This window comes from Nanorana parkeri, unplaced genomic scaffold (genome assembly GCF_000935625.1).
Source record: "Nanorana parkeri isolate BGI_ZX_2015 unplaced genomic scaffold, ASM93562v1 scaffold632, whole genome shotgun sequence".
Taxonomy (NCBI): domain Eukaryota; kingdom Metazoa; phylum Chordata; class Amphibia; order Anura; family Dicroglossidae; genus Nanorana; species Nanorana parkeri.
The window spans coordinates 445718-473349 of record NW_017306900.1 but is presented as its reverse complement, the minus strand read 5'-3'; the positions used below and the strand labels follow the sequence as shown (position 1 = coordinate 473349).

At 38.8% G+C, this 27632-nt stretch overlaps 1 protein-coding gene and 1 long non-coding RNA gene across 2 annotated transcripts in view; one reads left to right on the top strand and one right to left on the bottom strand.

The window, feature by feature from the left end:
• The window catches only part of SEMA6A (semaphorin 6A), a 198364-nt gene extending 175954 nt beyond the window's left edge, over positions 1-22410 (top strand). The window contains exon 20 of the mRNA XM_018563109.1: positions 21229-22410. Within this exon, the coding sequence (XP_018418611.1) occupies positions 21229-21974 (746 nt within the window). The 3' untranslated portion in view covers positions 21975-22410. The remainder of the gene's footprint in view (positions 1-21228) is intronic.
• LOC108792347 lies at positions 3683-23286 on the bottom strand. Its single transcript, XR_001941562.1, has 3 exons — positions 23135-23286; positions 20092-20104; positions 3683-3693 (listed from the first exon to the last, which is right to left on the bottom strand). It is a non-coding gene; the product is annotated as an uncharacterized LOC108792347 (long non-coding RNA).
• Positions 23287-27632: the final 4346 nt, after the last annotated feature.

Below are 27632 nucleotides of genomic sequence, written 5' to 3'. Positions count from 1 at the left end.
GTGTATGTCTTCTATTTGTGGCAGTTGACACCGTTAATGTACAGCTAGAGAAACAAAGGTGTGGGCACTGTACTAGTGTGTGGACTTGGCCAATCAGAAGTTTCTTTGATGGTAGCATGCAGCTACCGTTACTACCACTAAGGGTAACTCTCATAAACATTAATTTATAATCCAGCCATTAAAATCTACCATGCTTCTAGAAAATCTATTTTTTGCTCCATTAGCCTAATTTGAATGAACCAAATATGAAGTACATTTTTTCATAAGCACAACAGGAACAGTGGATTAGGCCTTAGGCTGTTAGGGAGCCTTTGACAGGTCCTGCCCCTCTTTATGGCCATGCATTGGTAACACACAGTTCAGTGGTCCTGACCTTTATGCATTTGGTCACGTGACAAAATAGATCATGTGACCAAGTGCAGGGAATATATGGGGGAGCATTGATGTATTGTATGTAAATCGAGAGACTGCAAGCGTGCTTCACAATTTGTAATGGAACCTGTGAATATGTAGCTATACCAGTGATTAACAACACACAAATATGCTGAACCTGGCAGCATGTAATATAGAGCCTTTGATTTGCAGTTGGGCATTAAGAAACTTGTTTTTGGCTGGTACAGACAATATTGGTATGTTTTGGGCTAAAATAAAACTTTGAGCCTTTAGAACGTAAAATCTTTCTTTCCAACTATAGAAGCACGTTCATCACACAGCTCTGTACAGCACTTTAACAGTTCAGTTTGGCTAAGTACTATTGGGTAAGCACTATTTGCATGGCCACATAAAGCCCCAAAATAATGATAAAAATACGACATCCCTCTGTGAAGGGTGCTGTAAAAATTAAAATGCAGCTAACTGCCAGGTACACAGATTTAATGGGTTTTCTTTCTCTCCGTGGGCTGAGCAGGTTTTGGGTAGGCCTGAACCAGGAAACGGTCTAAGGAAGCCTCCGTTTCCCTAATACAACAGGGGGTTTCATGCTTCCTTAATACAACAGGGGGGGGGTTCATGCCTCAATACAACATGCTTCATGCTTTAACAAAGCCCAGCAGCAAGCTCAGTAATAGAATTTATTTTAAGTTTTGTAATAAATTAAGCCTCCCCCTAGTAGGATTAACTATAATATGTGTGTCAAGCCTAAAAAAATGTTTTGGGTTTTATTGGGGAAGGATTAGAACCCCCTAATTTTGTCTTGACATGCACTTTAAGAGGTCAACTGATTAGGAGCTTGACAGCATGTGTTAAGGGAAGCTGTGTGTGTGTGTGTTCACGCCATCCTTGGAGACCATATAATGCATTGTGGGTCAAAATACTATGTTCTCATGCCCTGTATTGCCCTTTTGATTGCTTCAGATCAGTCAGTATAGCTGTAGATGTCACAAATAAGAAGTGCCTCGCACCAATCAAACGGTCGTAGATCATAAGCAGCAGCCCCATTCCGGCAAAAAATGGTTACAATATGTAAAGTGTAAATGAGCAGCTCTAAAATGCTTATAAGTGCCTCAAGAATAAATATCTAAAGAAAGTGATAATCATGTGCTAAACAAAATGCAATGCTAATCGTGTTATAACATAGCTCATAGCATCCTCGTGATGAAACGTAAAATAATGGAATATGGCAGATAAATACATCACATATAAGTGAATAGAAAAATATTTTTCTTTAAGCCTCAAAACTGTGTCAATCAAGCATAAATTGTATAATAATGGAAAAAGGAAAATATTTTGTAATCATTCAATCAAAATGCATTAAAAAAATCCAAATATAGTGGCCATATAAAGCTGAATAATTGTTCATGCATATCAAAAAAGATCGTGGAAAAAAGTCTTTAATGTTGGAACAGTTCTCGTGTGGAAAGTGTTCATCAAGATAGATGGACATGATGAAGTTGCATAGAGGACGCAACACACATAGGGTGGACGCAGTGTAATTAGACACAAACGGCAATAGCAGAACTTTTTTTAAAGCTATTTATATTTGAATGCTGTGAGTACACTTTATTTTAATTAAAGTGCGCTTTTATTACCATATGGTCTGCGCTATTGGCTTTCTTTTTTTACCGCATGATCTCTCGAGTACATCTATCCTGGTACTGGCGTTGCGGCTGACTTATGTCCCCGAGAGTTGTACGTGTATGAAGGAGAGAGACGCTAAAGATTTGTGAGATCTATGTGGGTTTCCCCCGCCCATACTAATTAGGAGGGAAGGTGCTATTTAGACCTGTCAGTAGGTCTTTTAACCGGTTGAGCAGCACTCCAGAAGGGTTTTTCTTGGGAGAGGCTCTGACTATCTTTGGGAACTTTCTACATGAGAACTGTTCCAACAGTAAACGGTGGACACTTTTTTTTTTTTTTTTTCCTACGATTTTTTTTGATATTCACAAACTATTTGTTCACCTTTTTATATGGGCACTATATTGGATTTTTTATGAATTTTGATCGCTGAATATTGTTCTATTCACGTATCGCTTATATGTGATGTATTTATCTGCCATATTCCATTATTCTACTTTTTATTACATGTGGATGCTATGAGCTGTTATAACAAATGATTAGTATTGCATTTTGTTTAGCACATGATTATTACTTTCTTTAGATATTCATTCTTGGATCACTTGTAAGCATTTTAGCGTGGCTCATTTACACTTTTTTTACATAGCTGTAGATGTGGTTTCCAGTTTGCCAGAACACATTGTAAACACTGAAAAAAAATGTCCTTTTCCAAAGGCTGTTGGAGCTTTGTCAGGTAAAAAATGTGAACTGCCATGTCTGACCCCATCTCTCATTTTTTTTCAGTCACGCCATCCTTTTAAAAGTATGTAAAATTTTGAGGCACACCAGTCTAAAATGTAAAAAAAAAACGTGGAAAAAAAAACATCATGTGGCCCCTTCAAAATCCATACCGTACCCTTATTCAAGATAGCTGTCTGGTATGGATTTTAAGTGGGGCCCCACGCAAAAACACAAAATAGGGTTCCCCCGTCACATCAGACCTCCCACATAACACCCCCCTTTCACATCAGGAGCCCCCTACACACAAGTCCCCTTCTTTCACATCAGAGCTTGACCCCAGTGGGCCACAGCATTCTGGTTGAGACAGGCTGCCCTAATGATATGGGACATGTGTATATGGATCAGAAATTTAAACTTTATTCTGACTTTCAATTGCTGCAAGCTTGTCCTGTTATAAAAACTTTGACATCTTTTGACTCTGCCTTTGCCAAGATGGCTGCTTCCACTCAGAGGCACAGTACACAAAAGCATGGTAAGTGGGTACTGGGTAAAGATCAGCTTTAGGGAAACCACCGTCAATGATGGTGACTAGTCCTTTTGTCCTTTCCCTTCTGTCCTTTTTCGTGCACTGCTCCAAGAGTTTAGTTTAAACTTGCAGTGATCATACCTTAAAGAGACTAACTTTGCCTATTAAGGGCAAAGTGGCAGGGTCTCTTTAAAGCCCACTACCCTCACCTTGCTGTAACTCCTCTGGGTTGCATCATTGGAGGTGATGCAAAATACCCGGGACTTCCAAGTATGGGAAAGCAGATGTCCTTCTCCTATTATTGAGTGTTCAGGGCCTAGTAGCCAATCACCAAGCCTCTTCAGTCTTGTGAAGAGGAGGACAACGTCATGAACCCAGTGTAAGGGGCTGAGACAATAAGGACACATGGTTTGGGGTAAGGGTCTTTAAAAAGACTGCAACTTTGTCGTAAATGGCCACAGTGACCGAGTTTCTTTAAAGCTGAACCCCCATAAAAAAATTTGGAGCACACAGTACCAGTCACATATGTTACCTCTAATATAGCACATCCCATGTGATGCTGGTTATCATGGAAATTCTCCCTGCATTAATGCTGTATCATTGGTGATCTTCTGCAGGGATTAAGAGTTGTGGCAGACGTGAAATATTGTGCCATTTGCTTTCCCCTTTCTGTTCTGTGAATGGACTAAGGGCAATTATGTCATTTATCCACCCTCATCCACTCATGGAACACCTTTCTGGGAACATAATACAAGGATTTGGAGGGGGAATGGAATGATCCTTCACAGCCACAACCTCTCGCCCTTGCAGTGCAAGAAGATCACTGTTGTGGGGAGTATCCATCATCAATGGAGGGGCGATGTTTGCTGTAGCCAGCAGGACATGAGATTTTTATTTATTTTAATGTTGAAGTGTGTGCAGCCTGTTTGGGAGTGAGTCTTCCTACGAATTTGTGCGTTTTTTAAATTTTGCTAATTTTTCATAATTAGAATGAGATCACAGCCTTAACAGAGACCTCATAGGATATTCACTTTTTCTTGAGCAACTGCCTTGTGTTTTAAGATCATTGTCTTGCTACCATATAACTTTTGGCCAAAGTTTGCTTTTTAGCATTCCGTTAAACTTTGCATTCTCCATTAATTTTTTTTCTTTTGGTTTTGACAAGATTCCTGGAGCCTGTATATAAAGCAGTGGTATGCTTAACCACATCCATACCACAGCTTTCCAGGAAAAAAATACTCTGGCACATTTTTTTTTAAAACACGGCATGGTGCTTTACAGGTGTTGTTTTTTGTGCTTCCCAATGCAATTGAAGCCCTAGCCATTCCAATAAATGCGGAAAAAGTGGCATTAGGAGGAAACGTCCTATGATGGGACTCTCCTCACTGCAGTGCTGTACAGTGAACATCTGCAGGCACTGCACTCAGAATTTTTTTAAATAAAAAATGAATATCGTTCTTTGATTTAAATAGGCTTCTTAGCCTCCTGACGAAAAGATACCAACATCATATTTCAGTATAGGTGTGGTGTGTGTTGAGATGTGGTATATTTGTAGCATACTTACTGTATTGTTTTAAACCTTGGCCAGTAAGCTCTGTCTTAGACTCATCAGACCTCAAATACTTTTGGCATATCATCTTTTTATACAAACTCATCCTTGCTTGTGGGATTCTATGGATTAACAGCTTATACAGGCAAATGCTGTGCTGATTTCTTGATATGATTGACCGATGCAAACTTATGCCATTCTTATCAATCAACCACCTACTAAATCCTGCAGTTCTTTTTAAAGTGATTTGTAAAAAAAAAAAGACACTTTGTTTGCACAGAGCGGTTGAGAAATAAACTTCTCTAAGTAGTGTCTGAATAGTTTGATGTAGCCTTCTTCTGATAGCTGTGTGCTTACAGGTGAGCTTCATTTTCTTGACCTGCTTAATGAACACACAAGCCAAAATCTTTTTTATTTTGAGTAGAGTGGGGAAATGTTAAAGCCCCTGTAAGATTATTTTTGTCTTGGTCCGTACTGGGTAGATTCACCCTCCCTATTTGTCCTAGTGAACATTGTAGCTAAGAGATTGTGGGGGGAAATCCACAATTTTGAGGTCAGGTAATGTTTTCCTGTAGGGAGACTGTTCCGATGAGTGGACTTCCTTTCTTGTGTCTCTAGGACTGAAATTGAAGCACTATGGGACACACAAAAATGACAGCAGTTTTAAACTTTCTCTACTCTATCAAATCTATTTTTTTTAAAAGCTGTTGCTTTAGGTGCCCTTAACTTGTGAGGGTTTTAGTCAGAAAACATGATAGCTATTTTACCAATTTACTGGTGAAGTCCAGGTATAAGGAACTGTATAATTAAGCAATTGATTTATTTTTATGTTAAAATTTTAACATTTCACAAGACAGACCTACCTATGTGAACATAAAATGTCATATTTCTATTCCTAAATGATCAATCTAAAGAGGACTAATTTTTTAGTTTTTGGCAATTGCTGAAGTTAAACCACTTGACAATTTATTTTATCTCTCGGGAGACACTATTGGTGAGATCTTTGTGCTTCTCAGGTCTTCATACCTGCTGTGGCTATTGTAATTTTTATTCTGCCTGCTGGATTTTTCATTTATTTCTTTATAGAGAATGGAACAAGCAAAGGTGGATGGGAACATCCAAAACTCCCAGTTAGACCAGAACAAAAATATGTCAGGGAGATATTTCTACTGGGGGTATCTAATACATAAAGCAAGGAAGTGACCTGGCTCCTATACCTTTTTAAAACATTTTTTTATAACATAATGCATCCTTATATCAAAACATCTTTATTACTGCTCAATGTATTACTACTTTAAACATTTTATCAAATATTTTCCAGGTGGCTTACCATATCCTCCAATTAGAGAGTTAATCTTTGCCCCTGGCTTGGACAGCTCCATTGAGTAGCTATACAAATTTCCCTAGAACTATGGCACACATTCTGCAAAAACTGGGTGGGGAAAAATTGTTGACATGGTAAGGTGATGAGAAATATTTTGACATGTATTTGATATACATTTTTAATTTCCCAGGCACCTTACCATGTTCCATGTTATGGACCTATGCAGCACTCTACACACAAGGGAGGGATATGATGCAGAAGAATTTACTAAACATGACAAGTACAGTGGGAAATTGCTGCCATATCCAGCTTGTAGAGGCTTATAAATGTTTTCTGCAATTACCAGCTCACGACTTTGCAGATGACATCTGCTGGAATGCCTATTACTTTTGTCAAAAGTGCCTTAAGATCATCAGGAAGATTCAATCTGCAAATTTTGTAGGCCACCTTACCTTGATGAAGTGTTGAAGCCATGCTGCAATTGTTCATGCTAAAGCAGGTTTCCTTGGCCATGTTGGAAGGATGAACAGTCTTTCTGACTTCCCGAGAGGTGCTGTTTGCTCATAGTGCATCAATAGGAGCTTCTTTAGGTTTAAAATGTGATTGCGATCTTCCTTCGACAGAGGATCGGGTCACAATACTGGCAGCAGAGGAAGACACTGAAAGAAAGGATTTACTTTGTAGATATTTGATCTTCTAATGTATTGCAGTAATTTTCTGTCATGGAAGGAACACTTCTCGTAATTTTGTGTCAAACTGCATGCCCAGATCTGAGATCTTGAGCTGGTTGTATGCTAGCTGACTTTGTGGTTTATAAACTACCTGAGCTTGGAGAGGAACTGAAGTGTTCAATCTCAATCTTCTCGAGCAGTCCACTATCATAAGATGGTCTAGGTAGTGATATACTTAGGATCCAATCTTGCGGTAGATCACCACAAATGTCAGAAGAACCATTGTTAATGTCCTTGGTGCAGTGGAAATCCAGAAGGGAAGGTAGCAGAATTGAAAATGGTGACCTTGGAGGCAAAGCTGCAAGTACTTCTGAAGGGAAGATCAGCACACAGAGTTAAGCATCTTGTAGATCTATTGAAAGAAGCCAATCTCCTGGGTGAACTACCATGGTGATAACCTCTATGGACTCCATATTGAAGGATTTTACTTTCTGAATAATCCACGCAACTTTTTTAGCCACGATCATGTTCAATTGCATGAGCAGAATCCCGCACGATCTGCCTGGCTTGACTGGGGTGCCATTTGTAAATAATGGCACTGCGAGCGCGATCGGCAGTGGTGGGATACTCCGTGACTGCACGGCACATGTTGGGCCAGCCTCCTAATTGATGCCTCAACATTTGGGGGAATATCAATCAAATTTTTTTGAAAATAAATCTTTCTACCTCGCCTAGCGCACTCCTTCTCCTGCAATTTTTATTTCTGGAATGAGTGGATAGGCTGAAGGCTCTTTTTTTTCAGAACAGGAAAATACTTTCTGACTTTCTTATGCTAGGATGAATTTTCTTCTTAATTCAGTGCCTCCTTAACTACTTGAATAAAAAAGCTGGTACCAACGTAAAGTCAAATGCTCTTTCTGTTCTACCTTTGCCATGAGTACATCAGTTGAGGTGGAGGGTTCTGCCCACTCTGCCTTCTTTTTTAGTGAGAAACAATTCCATGCTTTCCTACGCTTTTTGTATAAACTACTTCCTATGATGCCTGATGATTGCACTGCTTCTCATAAACATGCCTCAGAGATTTTTTTTTGCAGCATTAGCAAATCTGCACATGTCCAACAGGACCTGCATTCAGGTCTAGATACTCCCTTATGGGCAGGGGAAGCATGTGAATGATTAGAATAATGAGGCGGAGGCAAATTAATATATCTTTGATCTCTGCGAGAAAACCTGGAGACCTAGTGGTTTGGTGAGAGTTCTCAAGTGCAATTAGCTGATTTTTGAAAAAAAAAAATTGTGATTCCTTAAAGGCAATATAGAACTTCCTGTTTCTTCATGCGGAGAGGACGGTTTAGACCTGGTAGCTGAAAATGAAGAAGAGGCAGAGGGCGTCTAGACGCACTTTTTCTACTGCTCAAAAACGCCTAGGTGTGAACCAGGCCTTTAGAGGTTTTTTTCTTATTAGCGGAGTGGAGTTAATTTAGGGTGGTTATATTTATTTTGTATAGTGTTCTTGATATTTGTTGTGTGTACTGTCGTTTTAATATATGAAACGAAGAGCAAAAGAACGAGCGAGAAAGACAGTTTGTGTTGAGAATAATAATAAAATCCCTTGAACAAGCCTTTCCACTTGTTTGTACTGCATTAGTCGGATAGATCATAGGAACATACATCTAAGATGGTGTTACAGTTTTTAACAAATTCCAGTGTTGAGTGGTGCCGAGAGAGATGGAAGATGATGCTTTACTAAAACTGAGAGCACTTAGGATCTGCTTGCCATCAGATCCAATCACTCTTGTGTGGATTTTTTGTAGCATAATGGATGAATTAAATATGTATTTTAATGTACTCGGATCTGTCTCTTCTGCTCTGTGATAATTAACTGTGACATTTCCTCTCACTATAAATTCACTCAGTTCTTAATTTAGGACGCACCTCTAAACACTGTCAGAATTTGCTGTAATGCACTGTCTACATAGAAAAGAAATCTCAACAATAAATTCAGCATATTCTAATATTTTAAAAGAATAGCCAAATCATATTTGACCGTAGTTTTATTTAGGGTCACAGGAGGACATTTGCCAATGTCCTCCTGTGACCCAAAACTCAGCTGGCTATTGCCTGCTATACGCTGACAGTGCAGAGCTGTGCTGCAGCTGGGACAAATCCCGACAATATTGTTGGGATCAACCCCGCTGCCTGATTGACAACTGGCTCTGCCTCTCTGGGAGCAGAGCCAGCTGTCCCCGCCCCCTTCCCCATCTGTTCCTCCAGTCAGTGCTGACCCAGACCCAGATTTTCGGCTGACATTCCAGTCTTTAAACACTTTAACAACAGCTGCTCTTGAACATTTGTCGAATTCTGCTGTTTTGCTGATACTCACTCCATGGCTCCGAGCGCCAACAATCATCCCACGTTCAAAGGTTGTTAAATTGCGTTGTTTACCCATATCTTCAGAAAAAAAAATCACTTCTACTGTCGTGGTAAACAACCTGCTTCGCTATTTATAATGGTCTGGCCCTCTAGCAACTTCAGCGTGAAATTATAGCTAATTATAGCCAATTTGCCTACAAACGTCAGGTGGTCATAATAATCTGGCCACTCAGTGTATAATGTAGGCAATAATGCGGGCAGATTAACGCACTATGTTAAGGCAGCCCATTAATTTTGAACTAAGTGCAAAAACCACGCCTGGTCTTTTGGGAATGCAGCACATGCCAGTGTACTACCATGTGTTTTCCCTAGGTAGCAGTGCCACAGCACAGGTGCATTGCCTTAGAGCATTGAAGTGCCATTCAAAATGAATGGTACCCTAGCACATGAAAGCATGTAACACGCAGATCAAGTTGTCCAACAAATTTCACATGAGTTGCAAAAATGTTACTAACACTGCTCTAGCAGCCCTGGCAATGTTAGTTTGTCTTATCTACTTTTACTTTAGTTGGGCAGCTTAGTCTGCATGGAAATGTGAATAGAAATAAAAGGGTATGTGAAAAAATAAAACAACTTCATATACTGAATAGTAGAACCTTTGTGTATTAACCGCATGTAGTAGTATAACCGCTTTTTTTTAATCCTTTGTTGCATCATATTGCTGCTGAACTCCTGAAGCTTCTCTGCAGCCACTTCTTGTCCACATGCATGCTCTCTCCTTTGATGACTGCATGCTATTTCTCAGGGTGGGTTTCCTCCATCGATGGCTTATGTGACAGTTTGACAACCAAGGAGCCCAACTGGGAGACAGGAACTAACAGAAAATGCCTGAAAAGGACCTTAATGGCAGGATCACCTGGTATTATTTCAATTAATGCTTCTGATCACAAGATATTGAAAAAGACTAAAATGTTTTATTTGCCAATGCGATTTAGTGAAAATACAAATATAAGGGTATGGGAAAAAATAAAACTAATATACTGCATAGTAGAACTATGTGTATTAACTGCTGTCGTAATATAATTGTACATTTTGTATATTATCTTCTTTATTCCATCTTGTTTCCATTTAACAATATATCGACAAGCCATTTAATTAAATGGAATCACAATCCTGTGATCAGAATCCAGTAGAAGCAGTCATTCACTGATTTATGTACTACATACTAAGTGAGGTTTGTATGTGGAGCACCAGAAGAAATTCAAGCAAACATTTTACATGTAGGGGACCACTTATTTGTTTAGTAATCTAACACATTTCAGGAATTTAAAAAAAAAAAACTTAATTAGGGCTAAAACAAAAATGAAAGCTTCAACTTTACATTACAATATATTAAATCTGATGGAACAAGAAGTATGAAACATCATCAAAAATAATGAAGGTGGGGATTTGTTAAACTCACTAAAAATGCTGCAAGTATGGAAAAATGCCTGCTGATCTGTTGGAAATCCAATGAGCTCCTAAGTTCATGTAGTGAACTGCTAATGCTGCACTGAAATCTCAAGAAAACTAATGCACCAACCAAACCTGGAGACTAGTAAGCTGCAACAAATTACATTTTTGTTCTTGAGCTTAGACACGCTTTAATCCAATTAAGTAAGCAGCAGTGGTCTTACCTTAGTCCTTAAGGGCTCAGTCAAACTAAAAACAGTGGCTGGTGTTTATCATCTACTAAATAATGACAATCACCACTAGGGCACATAAAAAGTAGTTGTTGCCCATACGCTAAATCTGACGATTTGAGCATGCTGGCTAGTGTGAATGAGCCTGGAGTAAAATTGTATTCTAGGGCAACAAAAGTGGAAGTGAGGCTGGGCGTTAAGCAATCAATGTATGGTAGCAAATTTAGAAATATAACTGTTTATATATAAATACTCTTTTAATATAAAAATATGCAAACTGCCTAGATATTATGTTGACCCACTTGTTTCAATAGTCCTGAGTCATTGACCTGAAACAGGTGCAGAGAACAGAACAACAAAAAAAGTTCTCATCTATATGCAGTGGTGTTCCTGGCCTATTTGAAACCCAGGGTGAATGTTTCTTTCATCACTCCCTCACAATTACCATACATTTAAATGAATACGAATAATAGGATAAAAATGAGACAGAAAATCTTCATCTTTAAATGGTGTGTACATAACTATAAAAACATTGTAAGGGTTTAATAGCGGCACATGTAGCGATGAAGAATAGGGATATTAACTCTGTACTAAAAATAACATTTAAAGGCTTAATAGTGGCTCTGTGTACAGTCTTAGATTTATACTATTTTCTCCCCTAGACCAGCTACCTTGTACTGCCCACATACCCCTACCTACTGTGCAGTGGTCAATGTATTGAGCACCATGGTCTTCTGTATGTAACATAGAAAACCGTCTGCAGTGTGTCAAGGTCTGCACGTGAGAATGTATAGATCGTCTGGAGTATGCAGCATTTCGGAGTATGCATGCAGAGTGCTTTGTCCTGAAGTATACGGTATAAGTCCGTGGAAAATGTCATAAGCTATTCGTTTCACCACTGGCCAACAATGTAAGTGGGCACCTTACCGGTGATCACTGGTAAGGAGCTCCCTTACATTGGTGGTCAGCTAATATATACAGTGTGTGAGTGTAGACAGAATATGATGTTCTTGACAGGTGCGGATGACAGTGTCAGTGGGTGGCCATAAGGAACAAAAGTAGAGTAAATGAGGGTAAAGAATTGCGGAAAACATTGCAGGAGAGGAGGCAGTTAAAGATGGATGGAAAATCTACCATGAAGTAGAAAATCATTTAACCTAAATGACATATGTACGGGTTTGTAAGATGCACTTCATTTATGTTACCATAAAACAGTTTTGTGACCTCTGCTTTCCAAACCTTAGTGCTATAGCAGCAGACACACATTTAGTGGTCTCAGAGAAAAGTCTCATCTTTTTGCACTGCTTTACTCTAAAAGGAGTAAGAGCATGCCTTAAAGGAGAACTATGAGGTGAGTGCTTTTCACTCACCTCATAGTTCTAGCCGACCTGTGACAATGAGACTGTCACAGGTCGGCTCAGTAGATCGGGAGGTAAGCGAACACATACCGGCGTTCGCTCGCCTCTCGATCCTGTCACGGCTCTCTGCCGTGACAGGGGGAGGGGCTGGATTCCCCTCTCCCCGCTACGATCTGCCAGCGCTGACTGGCGGAACGGACGGGGGAGGGGGCGGGTGCAGCTGGCTCTGCCTCTAGATAGGCAAAGCCAGCTGTCACGCAGCTGGGCAGATCCCGTCATCTAAGTCGGGATCCGCTCCGGCGTCTCAGTATACCGCGAGCTGTAGCTTGCGGTATACTGAGCTTAGGGTAACAGGAAGACGCTAGTTTGTGTCCTCCCGGTACCATAAGGAGAACGATGGGGAAAAACACTGACCCCATAGTTCTCCTTTAAGTACAAACATTTCAGTCAGCTGAGCCCCATTGTCTGTCATCCAATATTCCCCAAATTGCAAATGTATGCTAATCTCTATGTGAACATTTTCCGAAATAATTGAAAACTGACAAAGTAATAGTAACAAAATGCTAGGTGTCTGTTGGCAATACAAAAAAGGGTTTTAAAAGGAATCTAAAATGGTGGTCTGCAGTAAGAAGTAAACCAGAGTAGCCTATTGCATTGCACCTTACTGGTCAGAACAGTAAAATATTAATTTTAATTGGTCAGTACGGGACACTGCACTTATGCAAGCCATAGACAGCAGATACCTACCGGAGCTAGACAGGTGGGGAAATATCTGTCCATCCTCAAATGAGTAGACAAAGAGATGTTGCTATACTTATCTGATTAGTGGAGCACACGCTGTACTTTGAGTCCTTCTTTTCCATCTTGTACATAGATTTTCTAACAGAATGGTAGATTTTAATGCAAAAACGTTTAATGGCTGGAGCTACTCCTTCTTTCCCTCAAGGTAGGTCAGAAACAGTACAGTTATTGTAGCTGGTGGCAGACTTAGTAGCGTCTCCTGTGATTATCAGGCTGCTACTGCATGCTTAAAGTTGTTGTACACTGTTTACTGTATCAAATAAGTTGGAGGTGGGTTTGAAGCTGTGAGGCTGAATACTAAATTTCTCTATTATATTGTAGCCTTCATATTTACATAAATGCCTGCAGAATGCATGCATATGTGCAGGTGTATGCACAGTAAATCTTTCAAAAGTAGAACATAATAACCTAATTTTCCCCCACAGGTGAGAAAATCCTGTCCCTTGCCACCCTAAAGTGAGCCTGTGCTTTGCTTGTGTAGAGTAAACAGGGTCACTGAACTGCCAGCCTCTCTAACTTTACATATTTGCTTTTCTTTTACATCCCCTCAGCTCTAAATGACCACCTGGAAAGAAGAGAGGATTCCCTATGTAAGCACTAAGTCACAGTTCAAAGGTTACATAGGACTAAGGACTATCTCTCCACCTCCATCTGACAGCTATGTCACATGGGAGGAAAAGAGTTTCACTCGCATGCTCCCCTATACCTGGAAGTACCAGGTATTTTTCTTTTGTTCTTGGCAGTCAAACAGAGAAGTGGCGGACTAAAGGGAAGCTGGTTATCTGTGGTCAAAGAAGGCAGCAGTTGAGTGAACCAGTTAATTTTCCGTACTTGGGCAAAGCACAGGTTTCAGCTGATATATTTACTTCCATCCACTGTAGTGTCTTGATTATAGTAGCTTGCTACAGACATTCACTTAGCACTCAGATGCTTTCAATTCTAAGGAACCTCTAGCATAAGAAATAGTCCACAAATTTCAGTATATTAAACAAGTAACAGGTTTAATGCCAGATCAAGGATAAAAAATAAAGCACATAATGGTTTGGGCCAACCTTGGCCTTCCTCAGGTGGGTAAACTTGCTCTGGAGACAGCTGCCTAAGGGGACGATACCTCCTTGCTTTGGAGAGATCCATTATTTCCTGCGGTATCTTTGAAACAGGATGTTAACGGAAATCTCCCTAACAGGTTACAAATAGAAAAAGAAATAAACCTTACAGGGACCTTTTTAACATAACTTTACTCTACTCTATCCAAAATGAAAAGAAGAGAAATTGGCTTTACACACACTTTTTAAATACTATATTTATCGCAATTTTTCATCCTTTGTTGCCTCACATTTCTGCTGAATTCCTGAAGCTTCTCTTCAGGCGCTTCAACTGGAAGACAGGAACTAACAGGAAATACCTGAAAAGCACCCTCATGGAAGGATCACCTGGTATTACTTTAATAAGTGCTTCTGATTCAGAGATCTCGAACATTTAATACAATTTGATATGCTTATGATATTTAGATTTACATATACTTTAATAATGCTTAGGGTCTCTTTGAGTGATCTTGGTTGTAGAACATCCTAAAAATAAAATGAACTTGCATTACATTGTAAAAGGGAAAATATACACAAAGAGGGTGTTCAGCTGCCATTGTGTTGGGCTTCTGGTGTGTCCCTGTGCCGTTAAGGAGGTATGGGAAACCTCCAGGCATACTTGTCCTCAATTTATCAATTACTATGTATGCTCCAAGATGGAGGCCATCATAAATTAGAGTTAGGACCACACTACACAGAGAGGCCTTGGCAAAGCAGTGTGACTTCCACTAATTTTGTAAAAGTTATGCAACTTAAACCTCACAAATTGTTAGACAGTGTGACTTATTTTGTTTTTGTTCTTTTTGCAGGCTAGCTAATAAGTGTGTTTTGTAAAGCACTTCCATGTGCACCTTATTTTAAAAAGCTAGGTATAAATTGATTGCCTTGTTGCAATTTTTGTTTACAAGTGCAAATATAAACTACTTCTGGCAATCCTCAAAATAGCCAGCGGTGTTACTTACAATCTTCTCAAAATCCCCAACTTCACGGAAATAAGTTCATGCATACTTTATAAACGTAACAATAAGACAGAAGGAAAAATCACTGTGCTAAATAACTGACTGGCTGCAGAAACGTATTCCACAGCTAATGTCATTGTTATACTAGTGAATCAAACTAGGGCAGACATAATATCATTTTCCAGCTAGATAACAGAAATAAATACCTGGCAAGATGAGCGAATGTGTTGTGAAGGCAGTCACTGGCACATGACGCCTAGCTACGTGTATCGCAAGTTATCAGGCTGTTATTACACTCATGTTGGCAGCACATCTAAAAACAGGTACAATATATATTTCGGAGAATCATTAAAGATTGTGTCACAGCAAGACAAAAATCATCGTTTCTGCATGTTCCACAGATGGAACACTGGGAGGGGGGAATCCCTGCAGGGAGAAGATCGTGAGCGGAGCACTCAGCAGTTTGTGATCGCTCAGTTTTCGAGCTATAGAGCCGACATGTGATAGCTGCAGTGTCACACGCTCAAACTATTGGGAAGAGTACATTTTACTCTCACTCAATAGTTCTCCTTTAATGCAACTCTGTATTGATTAATGCAATGCTATGTTTATTTATTTTATTCAAACCATTTTATTCAAGCTGTAAGTAGCTAGATTTGACCCAATATCGGTCTCTTGAAGCCCTCTCTACACCAGGGTTCAGACTGGAAAGGGGAGGGGTAAGACTGAGATAATTATGTGCTGAAAAGTAGAATACTGTAGTGGGAAAGAGAGCAGTGTGGCAAGCGATATGATTTTATCAGTCACCTGCTTCTCCTTTTACTGTCCAGTTACAGGTTGGGGGAGGGACAAGACTTGCAGAGAAAAATCAGCCTCCTCTCCTGCCAAATAGGACCATTGTCATGTTGCAGAACTGAGTAAATCTCAGGACTGAGTGGAGGGAAATTAAAACTTTTTGGCAGGTAAAACAGCTCCTATATATGTGGCTTTCATCTATATATTCAACTGTTGGCCTGGTAGTCAGTTTTGTGTAGTGTACGCATATAATGCTTACCTTGTTCCCCATTTCCCTGTTTAACATGCAATTAGAATGTTTGAATCAAATAATTTTGTGTTTCTAGAAATACTGATTTTGAGAACCAGTGATGTCATCACTGGGCGTTCCTGGTCCTCATCTACGGATTTAGTGGGAGGGCCAACAGGCTCTTTTAAACATCACAGCTTTCTGCCTCAGATCATTTTCAAAATAATTATATGAAAGAACAAATCCCCAGGGTCCATTTTACACATGCCGGTTTCTTACTTCTAACCACAAGGTGCTACAGACATTTGACACAAGTCCAGAATTCAGCTTTAAGTATTTAGAGTTGAACACGACAGTTATATAGCAGTTCCTATATTCCATGCATCTGTAGCCTGTCAGCATGGCAAACATTTGTTTTCCATGGTAGACATTTCAAGACACATCTACATGCATGGGATTTGTCAGGAGGTTAAAACTTTTATTGTATCATGGAAATTTTAGTACATGTGTTACAAATACCTTTGTTGGCTTTTATGCCATTTGACATGTGTAGCCCTGCACCTGATCGTCATATAGCATCCCAAATTATATCATGAATGTTTTTCCATACCCCTATATGGTTGTTTTATAACAGTCTGAGATGAATATCACACATACTAAACTATAGCTTTGGATGATCGGGAATATATAAAGAATAATGGGAATACACTGCAAGTGGCCCCAGAGAATATTTGGCATACCCTCTTTATCTTGTATTTACATTAGAGGGGGTGTGAGTATTTAAAGGTAATGTATAGTGATTTTGTATTTCTTTTTCCTCAATATAATGTATTGTTTATGAGTACCTTAACTCAATTAATCACAGTTCAGTAGAGGAATGTCAGTTTATTTTGCAATAAAGTCTCTTTCCTATTTCTGTTTAATAATAAGTAGTCCTACACTAAACACTTAATAGGTCTGATGGTGGCATAGGGGACCACAGAACCAATGAGTATTCATTAGACGTCAATATTCCAGTCTAGGAAACTCTTCCACTCAATAGGACACTTGGGGTTCTTAAAGTGGGGCATTAAATTAGTAGATCAAAAATAGCAGGGCACGTATTTTAGGTTATATATACAAAATGCATTCATCTCAATCCACAACTAACTTTGATATAGTTACTGCTGGTTAATATTGGTTTAATATATTATATGGTTTAATACAGGAAATAAATTGGATACAATTTTATTTAAAGTAGATCCACACCCTAACAAGATGACATTTTGTTTGCTAAAGCACTGTGCCATTCTTCCATAAAAAATATTTTTCACCTTTTTTTTTCCTCATTCTTTTTCCATCTCAGTGCTAATGACCTCCCACTGCCTCTTTCAGGTATTTCCTGTCTGCATGCCCTAGCTCTAGAGGTGGCATAATTTCTCAGGACAGGTTTCCAGAGTGATAGTGACAATAGTGAACTCTGCATACACATGGCTGCGTATAGGAGATGGAAGTGACAGGGTGACCGTGTAGGATCACAGTTGTCACCCCATAACAGGAAGTGCCTGATCAAGGACGGGCAGTATTACCAGAGATTATTTTATTTAAAAATGCAGATTTAAAAAGGTTGAAAAAAGCAACTTTTGAAATTACATTAACATGGTAAAGCTCAGGTGAGAATTTTAGCCACTGGATTTAGATCTACTTTAACTTCATCTACGAGTCTCTTGTTTATTTACACCATTAGTAAATTATCAGCACAACCAGAAGGGTTATAGAAGTAAAATAGGAAATATAAAAATCAATGAAATGTCAAATCATCCACATCAACACTATGGCCCGAGAACAGCCTAGACAAGCTCTGGGGCTCAAAACAAATCAGCAACCCATCTGTTTAGTATTTCATGACAAAGTTTTGCTTTATTTAACAGAATGGTTAATTTAATTAGCCGGGAGTTTTGATTCCCCATTCATGTTGCAGTTAGAAGTTCAACAGCTGTGAAAAAAAAGTTTGTTTGGCACGTTAGATCATCTAATAAAACAATTACAACTAAAATGCCTTTTACCAGCTGCATCTAGTGGCATTGCCCTTGAGCACAATAGAAAATGCTACCACAGAGAATGGCCAATATTTTTGCTATAAAATATCTATGCCTACAGTAATTATTATGAGAAGGGAAAAAATGATATTCTGCTAAGCAGATAAACATTGGTAGTTACATTTTTTTTATCACTCGGTTGAGCTTAGGCAGTTATCATCCTCTTTCAATATTTCCTGTCACTGCCAAGAATGTATCTTGATTTTCCCATCTCAGAATAGCCAAAGGGTATTGGATTTTGGCCAGGTTTCTATTATCACTTTGGTCCTGTTCGTTAGATAGGGCTTTGCAATTGATTAAAGTGTTTTATTTTTATTTTTTGTTGGAGTCTGTGTTTCTAAAATATCCAATGGAGAAATGCTTACAGCACTACAACGAAAAAAAAAAAGATAATAGCAAACAGATAACTCTTGCAACCTTAATATGGCACAGAGCTTGATACATTCACATTGGATCACGGAAGAGCTGATTGGTCCTTGTAACACATCAAACCTCCATTGTTTTTTTCAGTAAGATTTTGAAGGATATGATGAGCAAATAATGTTGAGATGTTACTTAGATTATGTTTTGTTTAAGAAAAAAGAATATCCTTTTCCACCATTACAATACAAATGTAATTGTTTTCTGTATGAGTTGTCAAAAATCAATATTAGATTTTCTTCCAGATAACCCACCTAGACAAAATATTCTTTCAGGCTGATACGGTTAGGTATTATAAAGCATAAATGTAAAAGCTGTTTGATATTTGGGGTGACACACTTTGTTTAACCCTTATGTGCTTTTATAGTGTATATAATAATATAAAAATGTCTTTGTACTGTATGCTGTAGCAATAACATTACTCTTTACTGGGAATACCTGAATCTATGAGGGCGTCCGCATACTTTTGGCTACATTGTTTATAGTAATAATAGCTACTTTGTATACCACCCCAAGATGGCTAATTTAACATCATATTTCAGCAAAAAGATTTAGATCATATATAGCTTAATACTTAATTTATTATTTGTATCTTCACTAAGGATAAGTGAACCAAATCAAGTTCAGTTCACTGGAGGTTTAGTGAATCCAGTGGATAGTCCCCAAACCCTACACATAACACTAAATCCTATTGAAGTCTATAGGAGGTGAATCTTGTCATTGTTTTCTGCCCTTTCTTAAGGCTAATTTGCAAGTTTATGTTTACAAAAAAGGCACAGGTAGCTACTACCATGGGGGACACGTACCACTGCAAATTTATTTTTATAAAAACTGACCAGCCTGAAGAGGGTCTTTTATGCAACTTAAATGGCAATATTAAAAATATGCAAATCCTTTAACATCCTTTAGGGATGCTTTAAAGCTACCCATGATGTTATGGAACAGTTAACCCTTTAATATGACAACCAGAACATTGACATTTGCAGATTTAGAAATGGCAATTGTAGTCTTCGTGGCCCTCTCAGGAAATGTTTATTTTAATGTGGTTAGCCAGAGACACAGTACTCCTTGTGAGTATCTTTATTAGCAGTCAGACTAAATCCTACTGAAAATGCTATATTATTGGCTGTTCCAGTATTCCGTAGTCATCCACTACATTGTTCCCGATCTACATATATGCTTCATGTCAATAAATCAGAATGCCGGCTTACTTTTTTGCGGGGCCGGAGGGGGCGTGGCGGGCCATTGAAGTAAATGGCACCGTAGCCACACCCTCCGACCGCAATGTGATCGTCCACACGGGATCGCAAGGCACATTGTGGCACAATGTGCCTTGCGATCCCATGCGGACAATCGCACTGTGGCCGGAGGGAGTGGCTATGGTGCCATTCACTTCAATGGCCCGTCATGCCCCCTCCTGCCCCGCCAAAACGTGAGCCGGCTGCACTGCGTTCTGGCCAGAATCGGGCTGGAACACCTTGCTTTTGGTGTGAACGAACCCTCAAAACTGTGTTAATAGACCTTTAAACTTCATGAACCACCAATACACTGACAGTGTTGGTTTTCCTGCACCCTGCTACAGCTAGCCAGCATTACTATTGCAGTACCGACACTCACTGTTGATTTAATCTCAGGTAATAAAAACTTAAGCTGTCAGCACTTACCAATGATGAAGCATATTCTCAAAGGGAAGTTGTAATTACTTTATCATTACTGAAACCTGCTAAATGTACATTAGTCTTCCAACAACAGTTTGCAAATAAGGGTGATTATCTTATATAATCCTGATGACTTTTGTTTTGCAATTTTTACATGTTATGTTAGTGTGTGTGTGTGTGTGTGTGTGTGTGTGTGTGTGTGTGTGTGTGTATATTATGTTTTCTTTTTTGTATAAGCTAACATACAGCTATTGTTAAGAGATACAGTCACTTTGCCCATTCAGGGCGCATTGATACTGTCTCCTGATAGCCCAACCTTCCAGCAAGGTAACAGAGCAGGGTTTCTAGGTAAGAGGGCACATTTCCCATTTCCCATGTGACAGTCCTCATCATCAATGACTTAGAGTGTAAACATATATTGAATAGGCACCAGACCAAATGGGTGAAAAAGTCCAGAGTTTTTACTTATTCAATTACAAAGGAAAATGGCCAATGTGGTTCTGGAGCAAGAGTACTCTCCCTTCAACAGGGCTTGAAACAATAATGTGGGTACTTTAAAAAAAATCCTCCAAAGGACTGAACCGAAAGAATCTCTTATGTGGTGTGGTATGAATTTTCCTTTTGGACTGTAATTACATGAATTGATCATCAACAGTTGGGCCATCATCAATGATGTCATCCACCTAAATAAGCTCTGATTACAGGTGGTTAACCAGGGTGGACTCTTGCAGCATGTATTAGTGAGTACACTTTGCTAAGTTGGGCTATCAGGAGACACTATCACTTTGCCCAGATTGGCGAAAGTTTAATTTACCTTCATGATTAGTGTAATTTTAATTAATATATTGCTCCACAACATTGCTTATATATTGCATACACAACACTGCATTTTGTAGTCCTGAGCTTAAAATGGGATGCACACGCTTTATTTTCTGAATCTATTTTTTCTTTGATATGATCTAACAACATTAATTTCCTTTTATCTAGAAATACCGACCAGCATGGTCATAACTGATGTGCTTCAAGACAAGGCAGACTTCCGTGAGATGGAAGAAGAAAAGGCAGCAATATATATGGCTCCTCTTTCAAGTCATCTTGACTCCATCAAAGAGAAAGATTACTTTATGCAGCAAGATATTCAACCTGAAAAAGATGAACAGCACATTGCTAGTGTACAGAAAACAGCATCTGATGAGACGTTCAATGAACTGCCTATGATGCCTCCATTCAGCAGTGATCAAGTTCCTCCCACTATCCGGAATGACATCAGTGAACACACAGCTCTCATTTATGCCGAACAGAGCCAAATGCGAAAAACAATGTCCAGGAAGTTTAATGTCCTCAATGGCCATGTGAAAGATATGAATAAATCTCTGAAGCAGATTATGGCTTCGGAGAAGTCCAGCACTGAACTTCTTATGCAGCAGAATGCAATTTTAGAAAAAATTGCCTCTAACCTGCTGTTAATGTCCCAGCACCATCAGCAATCTGCACAAATGTTCGTAAGTGTTATGCAGCAAGGCATTCAACTATTTAGTGCCTCTAAAGATGCAACCTTTTCTAGCAGAACTTGTGGGGGTGAGGCATCTGTTCCTCTAAGAAATGAACATGTGACCGCAGGCCCTAGTCCACCCAAAGCATTTGCACGCATTAATGGTGGTAGAGTAGGCAGGCCCAGCCGGTCTCTTAACCCTCTAGAGCCATCGGTCAGTTTAGGGCATGGAAAACGGTAGTAACTAGTTATACAAAATTATTTTGTCAACTGGGAAGAACTATGACAATAAGTTGTCATACTCCGTAAAATTCATGATAGTGTTATTGCTATGAATACTTTTCTACTTCTGTTACTTTTTAGTTTGCACAACTGTTTTTATCTAGAAAACAATTTTGAAGAGTTTGGCTGATTTCTTGTTCTATGTCTATTTTCTATGTCTCTTTTTTACAGTTTTCACAGGATTTTTAAAGTCACTATGCATATGTATTAAAAGTGTTTAGATAGATTAAAAAGGTATATTTTTCTACTATGTATTGAATAAAATGTCTAGCAATATTAGACATAATCTTTAAGCTGTTCTCTTTACAAGCCCAAGAATAATGCCACTTAAATGCCTGCATTATAAGGGCTGAGCTATCGAACTTCCACTTGTTGCTGGGTAGTGAGAAGTGAGATGTTTGGATATCACTACACTTGCACAAGGACTGAATAAAGCACTATTGAACTAACCTAAAACCACTACTTTACCACCACTGAAAGAAGTATGGCAACTTCTACAATGTATTATTGTACTTGGAGAGGCTTCAGCTGTCCCCTGTACCCCATTGCTCCAGAATATTTGCTGCATAGTGAAAAAATACACAAGGAGTCTCTCCATTTACAGAAGTGGTCTTCGAGATGGCTAAAAGGGTTTAGTTACAGGAGCAGACCCTGCAAATATTCTGCCCTTGGGCTTGCAAGAGATTTGGTACGTTATTTTAGTAACGTTTTTATGATTCACCTAGTATGTGTAGGTGAACTTACACAGTACAAGCATGTAATGATGTCTGTGTATATATATTATTACAGTATAGAGTCTGTACTTTTTCCGCACATGCTGGCTGTGCATTTTTCTGTAAGGAGTAGCATGATAGGGAAATAACTGAAAATATCTCTTCTGTTGTCTTATCTATCGATCTTTCTTTCGATCGTTCGATCGATCTATATGTCTTTGTCTGCATTCCTGGAGAGTGCTGAATATATACAGTATGGTACTCAAATCGTTGATAACGGTGGGAAAACATTTTGTCCATTTGGACTTTTTGGAGCCATCAATGAAAACATATCTGTTTTTTTTTAAATAAAATAACAAAATCAGTTTTCTGGTATGTCTTTACTTTGAAGTCTTCATAAATATACAAACCATATATAGACTGCTATATTTTACATTTGCATGTATTGATGTGCTCATTGCCTGGCTTACCTGTCTACCGGAACCATGCTCATTTAGAGAAGTAACCTTGAGGACTTAATGGGAAACAAGTTATTGGCAGATTTGAAAATAGCAAAGCTCTCTGTTTTCCTGTTTGAACAACTCAGAACTCCCAATGTCAGAATGACAAGGAAGCGTGTTCTACTTTCTGCAGGGTACCTGTGCATTCAACGATTAATGAAGGGCAAATCTATGTTTTTTTAATGTCACATTTATTTTACATTTGATATTAGATTGATATAAAATGCTGTCTTTTGTTAAGAAAATTATATTTGCAAAACTTTTATATACCTGCACATTGATAATGTTTTCTCATTATAATGGCAAATTATTATTTTGTCAAATAAGGAGAAGAGTAGACAGCTGTCACAAAGAGCGAAAATAGACACTTTACTTTTTATCCATGTGATTTCAATTGAAATGCTGTATTACAACTGCTCACAATGTAATTCGTTTTATTCTGTGGTAAGCATTAGTAAATTAAAGGCCATCTTTTTTTAAGTTTTGTTATGCTATTCACATGTATTTTGTTTCATGTTTTTTGGTCTAGGTAAAATGTTCTACTTTTTTTAAACTTATATTTATAGATGTTAGAACTCCACATTGTAGATAGTTATCTAATTGTTTTTCACACTTGATTTATGCTGTACTTTGCTGAATAAAAATATATACCCACGGTCGGTTGCTGCTTAATGATATGAGACAATTGCACCACACCATTAAACAACTTACAACCTGTCATTGGGTCATTTATTCACACATTGCATAGCTCTACAAAGTGTTTTAGTTTTTGATTTTTAAAAAAAATCATTTAATATGATATAAGATACAAAAACTAGCACTGACCAGGCCTCCTTCCACAAATGTAGGACGCTATTAAAAGCAAAATGCTGTCTTTTGATCTCTTAGGACTGTGTAACTTTCAAAACCCAAAGTGATAAGATTTGCTTAAACAAGCTTTCTTTTTTAGGTGGAACATACTGTAAATGGGGGATATATTGTACATCAATTATTGGCCATAGAATGAATAGACCTGTGCATACAGTTGTGTTTTAAATTCTATTTGTTTTTCTTAATTTCATGAAAATGTCCATGAAAACAATCCCGAAATTTGCATTACAGCCATGGTCACTGCTTCTGCCAGATTTAAAATTTAGTTAAAAGTGATTTAAAACCAAATCTTTTCTTCTTCGCTATAAAACCAGTAGATAATGGTTAAAACTCATGTTACATTTTTTTTTCCCCAGTTGGGGAGGTTTTCCCCTTTTTTCATGTTCCACAGACACAACAGGAAGTAAGATGAAAATCCCTATTAAACAGGTGTCATTGAAAAAAGGAGTCCTCATTAAAAAGGTTCCCTCTTACCTCCTGTTCGTGTGCAAACTGTACAATTTTGGAGTTTGTTATGATAATGGTCACTAGGATAAACAGAGGAATCTCTTAAAAAGCAATAAATAAATAAAAATAACAGGTTTTAACCATTCCCTGCTCTATCCAAAACAAAAACAAAAAAATTGGCCTTATATACACTAAAATATGCCTTGAATATTAAACTCCACTCTACTCTACTATTAAATCCTACTCTATATATTAAAAAAAACGAAACTTGGCCCTATATACATTTTAATATGCCTTGAATACTTAAAGTGAAATCAAACCATCTGCTTAGAAGTCATGGACAAATTTGTTGGTGGTCTTAATCATCATTTAAACAATGCTTTATTCCTCCTGAAATGTGATAACATTAATAGCAGTTGTGTCATGTATACCTGAATACCATATATTTGGTATGTCATAGAGTAAAGAAAAGAATGTTTGAAAATAGATAATTGTTGTATATCCTACAAATATGGTAAATATATTATACAAATATATAACATATACAAAAGTATTGCTTGGCCAGATTTGGAAAAGATTATTAAAACATGGATCATAGTGGTATTTCAAACTAACTGTTTTCTGTAATTAGTATCTGGCACGTCTTCAATCTTGCAATCAGAGAAAAGTAGTCACTCTGGTGTTTGGTATCATCATGTGCACCACACTGAACATGGACCAGAGAAAGGAGAGAGTTGTCTTAGGAGATCAAGCAGAAAATTATAGATCAGCATGTCAAAGGAAAAAAAATTTCAGACTATTTCCAAGCAGCTTTATGTTCTACTGTGACTACAGCTATAAATATTATTAGGAAGTTTAAGGTACATGGAAGTGCTGCTAACCTCCCTGAACGTGGCTGCAGGAGGAACATTGACCCCAGATTAAACAGAAGGATAGTGTGAATGGTAGACAAAGGGGTTGATTTACTAGAAGCAAATAGGATGTTCACTTTGCAGGGAAATTTTATCTTAGCTTAGTAAATGTGGTGAATTTGCATTTTACAGAGAATACCCAACCTCGTGCAAAGAAAAATACAAAAATAAGTACTTTTTCTTGCACCTGATTGAGAGAGAGAAATCAGCAGGCCTTCACCTCATTCACTAAACTAAGGGGAAACTTCACCTGCAAAGTGCAAATTCCCTTGTAAAATTAAGTCTGTTTGCCTTTAGTAAATCAATTCCAAAGAGCCATGGAAAACTTCCAAAGAGACACGCGCTAAACTCAAAGCTCAAGGTACATCAGTATCTAATCACACTATCTGTTGTTTTTTGAGTGATAGTGGGCTCAAAGAAAGAATCGGCTGCTGAAAGATAAACCTAAAAAAAGCCAGTCTAGAATATGCTAAAATGCATATCTACAAGCCAAACTAAACATTGGGCTATTCTGAAGTGGTCCCTGATCTGAATCTTAGTGAACATGGAACTAAAGTGCTAAAACATGCAGTCTGTATAAGGCACCCTTTAAACCTTAGACAGCTGGAGCAGTTTGCCAAACTATCTGTTGGCAGGTGCAGAAGAAAATTGCTTGTCTCTAAAGGTTGTGCAGTAAAACATTATCATTTTGTTCATGCTCTTTCCATTTGCTTTTAGAGATGGGCTCAATGTTCGAGTTGAACTGGCAGGGCGTTCGGAGGGCTATTCGCCCGCCGAGCGACCCACAAGGTACTGCGCACCGCAGTGCCTTGTGAGGGCCTGGTTGGGTAAAGCCTCGCACCTGACCAAAGGTACTGGTAGATAAAAAAAAATGTAATTCCCATTGCTCTTCTAGAATCTTTGGATTCAGGTGTTCCGTGAAATTTCCTTGCTACTAAATATTCCACGTTCAACTGTTAGTGGTATTATAACAAATTGAAAGCAACTGGGTACAACAGCAACTCAGCCACGAAGTGGTAGGCCACATAAAATGACAGAGCGGGGTCAGCGCATGCTGCAGTGTGCAGAAGTCCCCAACTGTCTGCAGAGTCAATAGCTACAGACCACCAAACTTTGTGTGGCCTTCAGATTGGCAAAACAGTGCGAGAGAGCTTCATGGAATGGGTTTCCATGGCCGAGCAGCTGCATCCAAGCCTTACATCACCAAGTGCAATGCATAGCATTGGATGCAGTGATGTAAAGCACGCCACCACTGGCTTTTAGAGAAGTGGAGACGTGTTCTCTGGAGTGACGAATCATGCGTCTCTGTTTGGCAATACGATGGATGTGTCTGGGTTTGGCGGTTGCCAGGAGAAGGGTACTTCCAAGTAACCATTTTATGGTCTGATAATTTCTCCCTGCATCCTGAGCTAATCCTTTGTTATATTTGTGCTCACCTGGGGTTGCTGAACATTAGATAAAGACCTCTTTGTATTTATTACCTTCTCTTTTTTCCTGCCCTAGGCCCTGTACCCAATACAAATGTGCTCATAAAAAATGTTTAGATATACTGTATTATATATTTAAAATATTTGCCACTTTCCCAAACCCAGTCCCAAGCTAGTGTGAAGGAGGAAGGGAGGAGACAGGGAGGGGCCTCCATGTCCCCTACTTGCTCATCATTGCTGAGGCATCGAGATCAATGGCTTCAGTGTTTTGTTTGTTTTTTTGATTGGACAGCTTGGACCAATCGCGCTTTGCCATTGGTCCAAGCCATCCACAGAGCTCACGCCTCTAACAAAGAGTAGGGGCTGTGACAGCTCTAGTTAGGTTGCACAAGCAGTGGGGAAGCCCGCTGCTGTGTAACCTAACTACCTGTCAAAAGCTTGATGCAGCGCTGTCTGTAATTAGGATGCAGCTCTTCATCCATAACATGTTACGCTTCGGGGAGGATTTCCCTGCTCTGTAACCTGATAGAAGCTGATCTAACAGGAGAAAAAGCTTTCAGCTTCAGAATTGAAGCTGATTCCTTTTTCCTCCATAATACTAGGTGAGGCTCTGCCTCACATGTCTCCCCTGACTGCACGTCCCTGAGCAACAATTGTTTTGTGCCTATACAAGTATTAAAGTATATCTAAATGTAATATCTCAAATCTCAATGCTCAATGTCAACGCTCAAATAAGCGTTGACATGTTT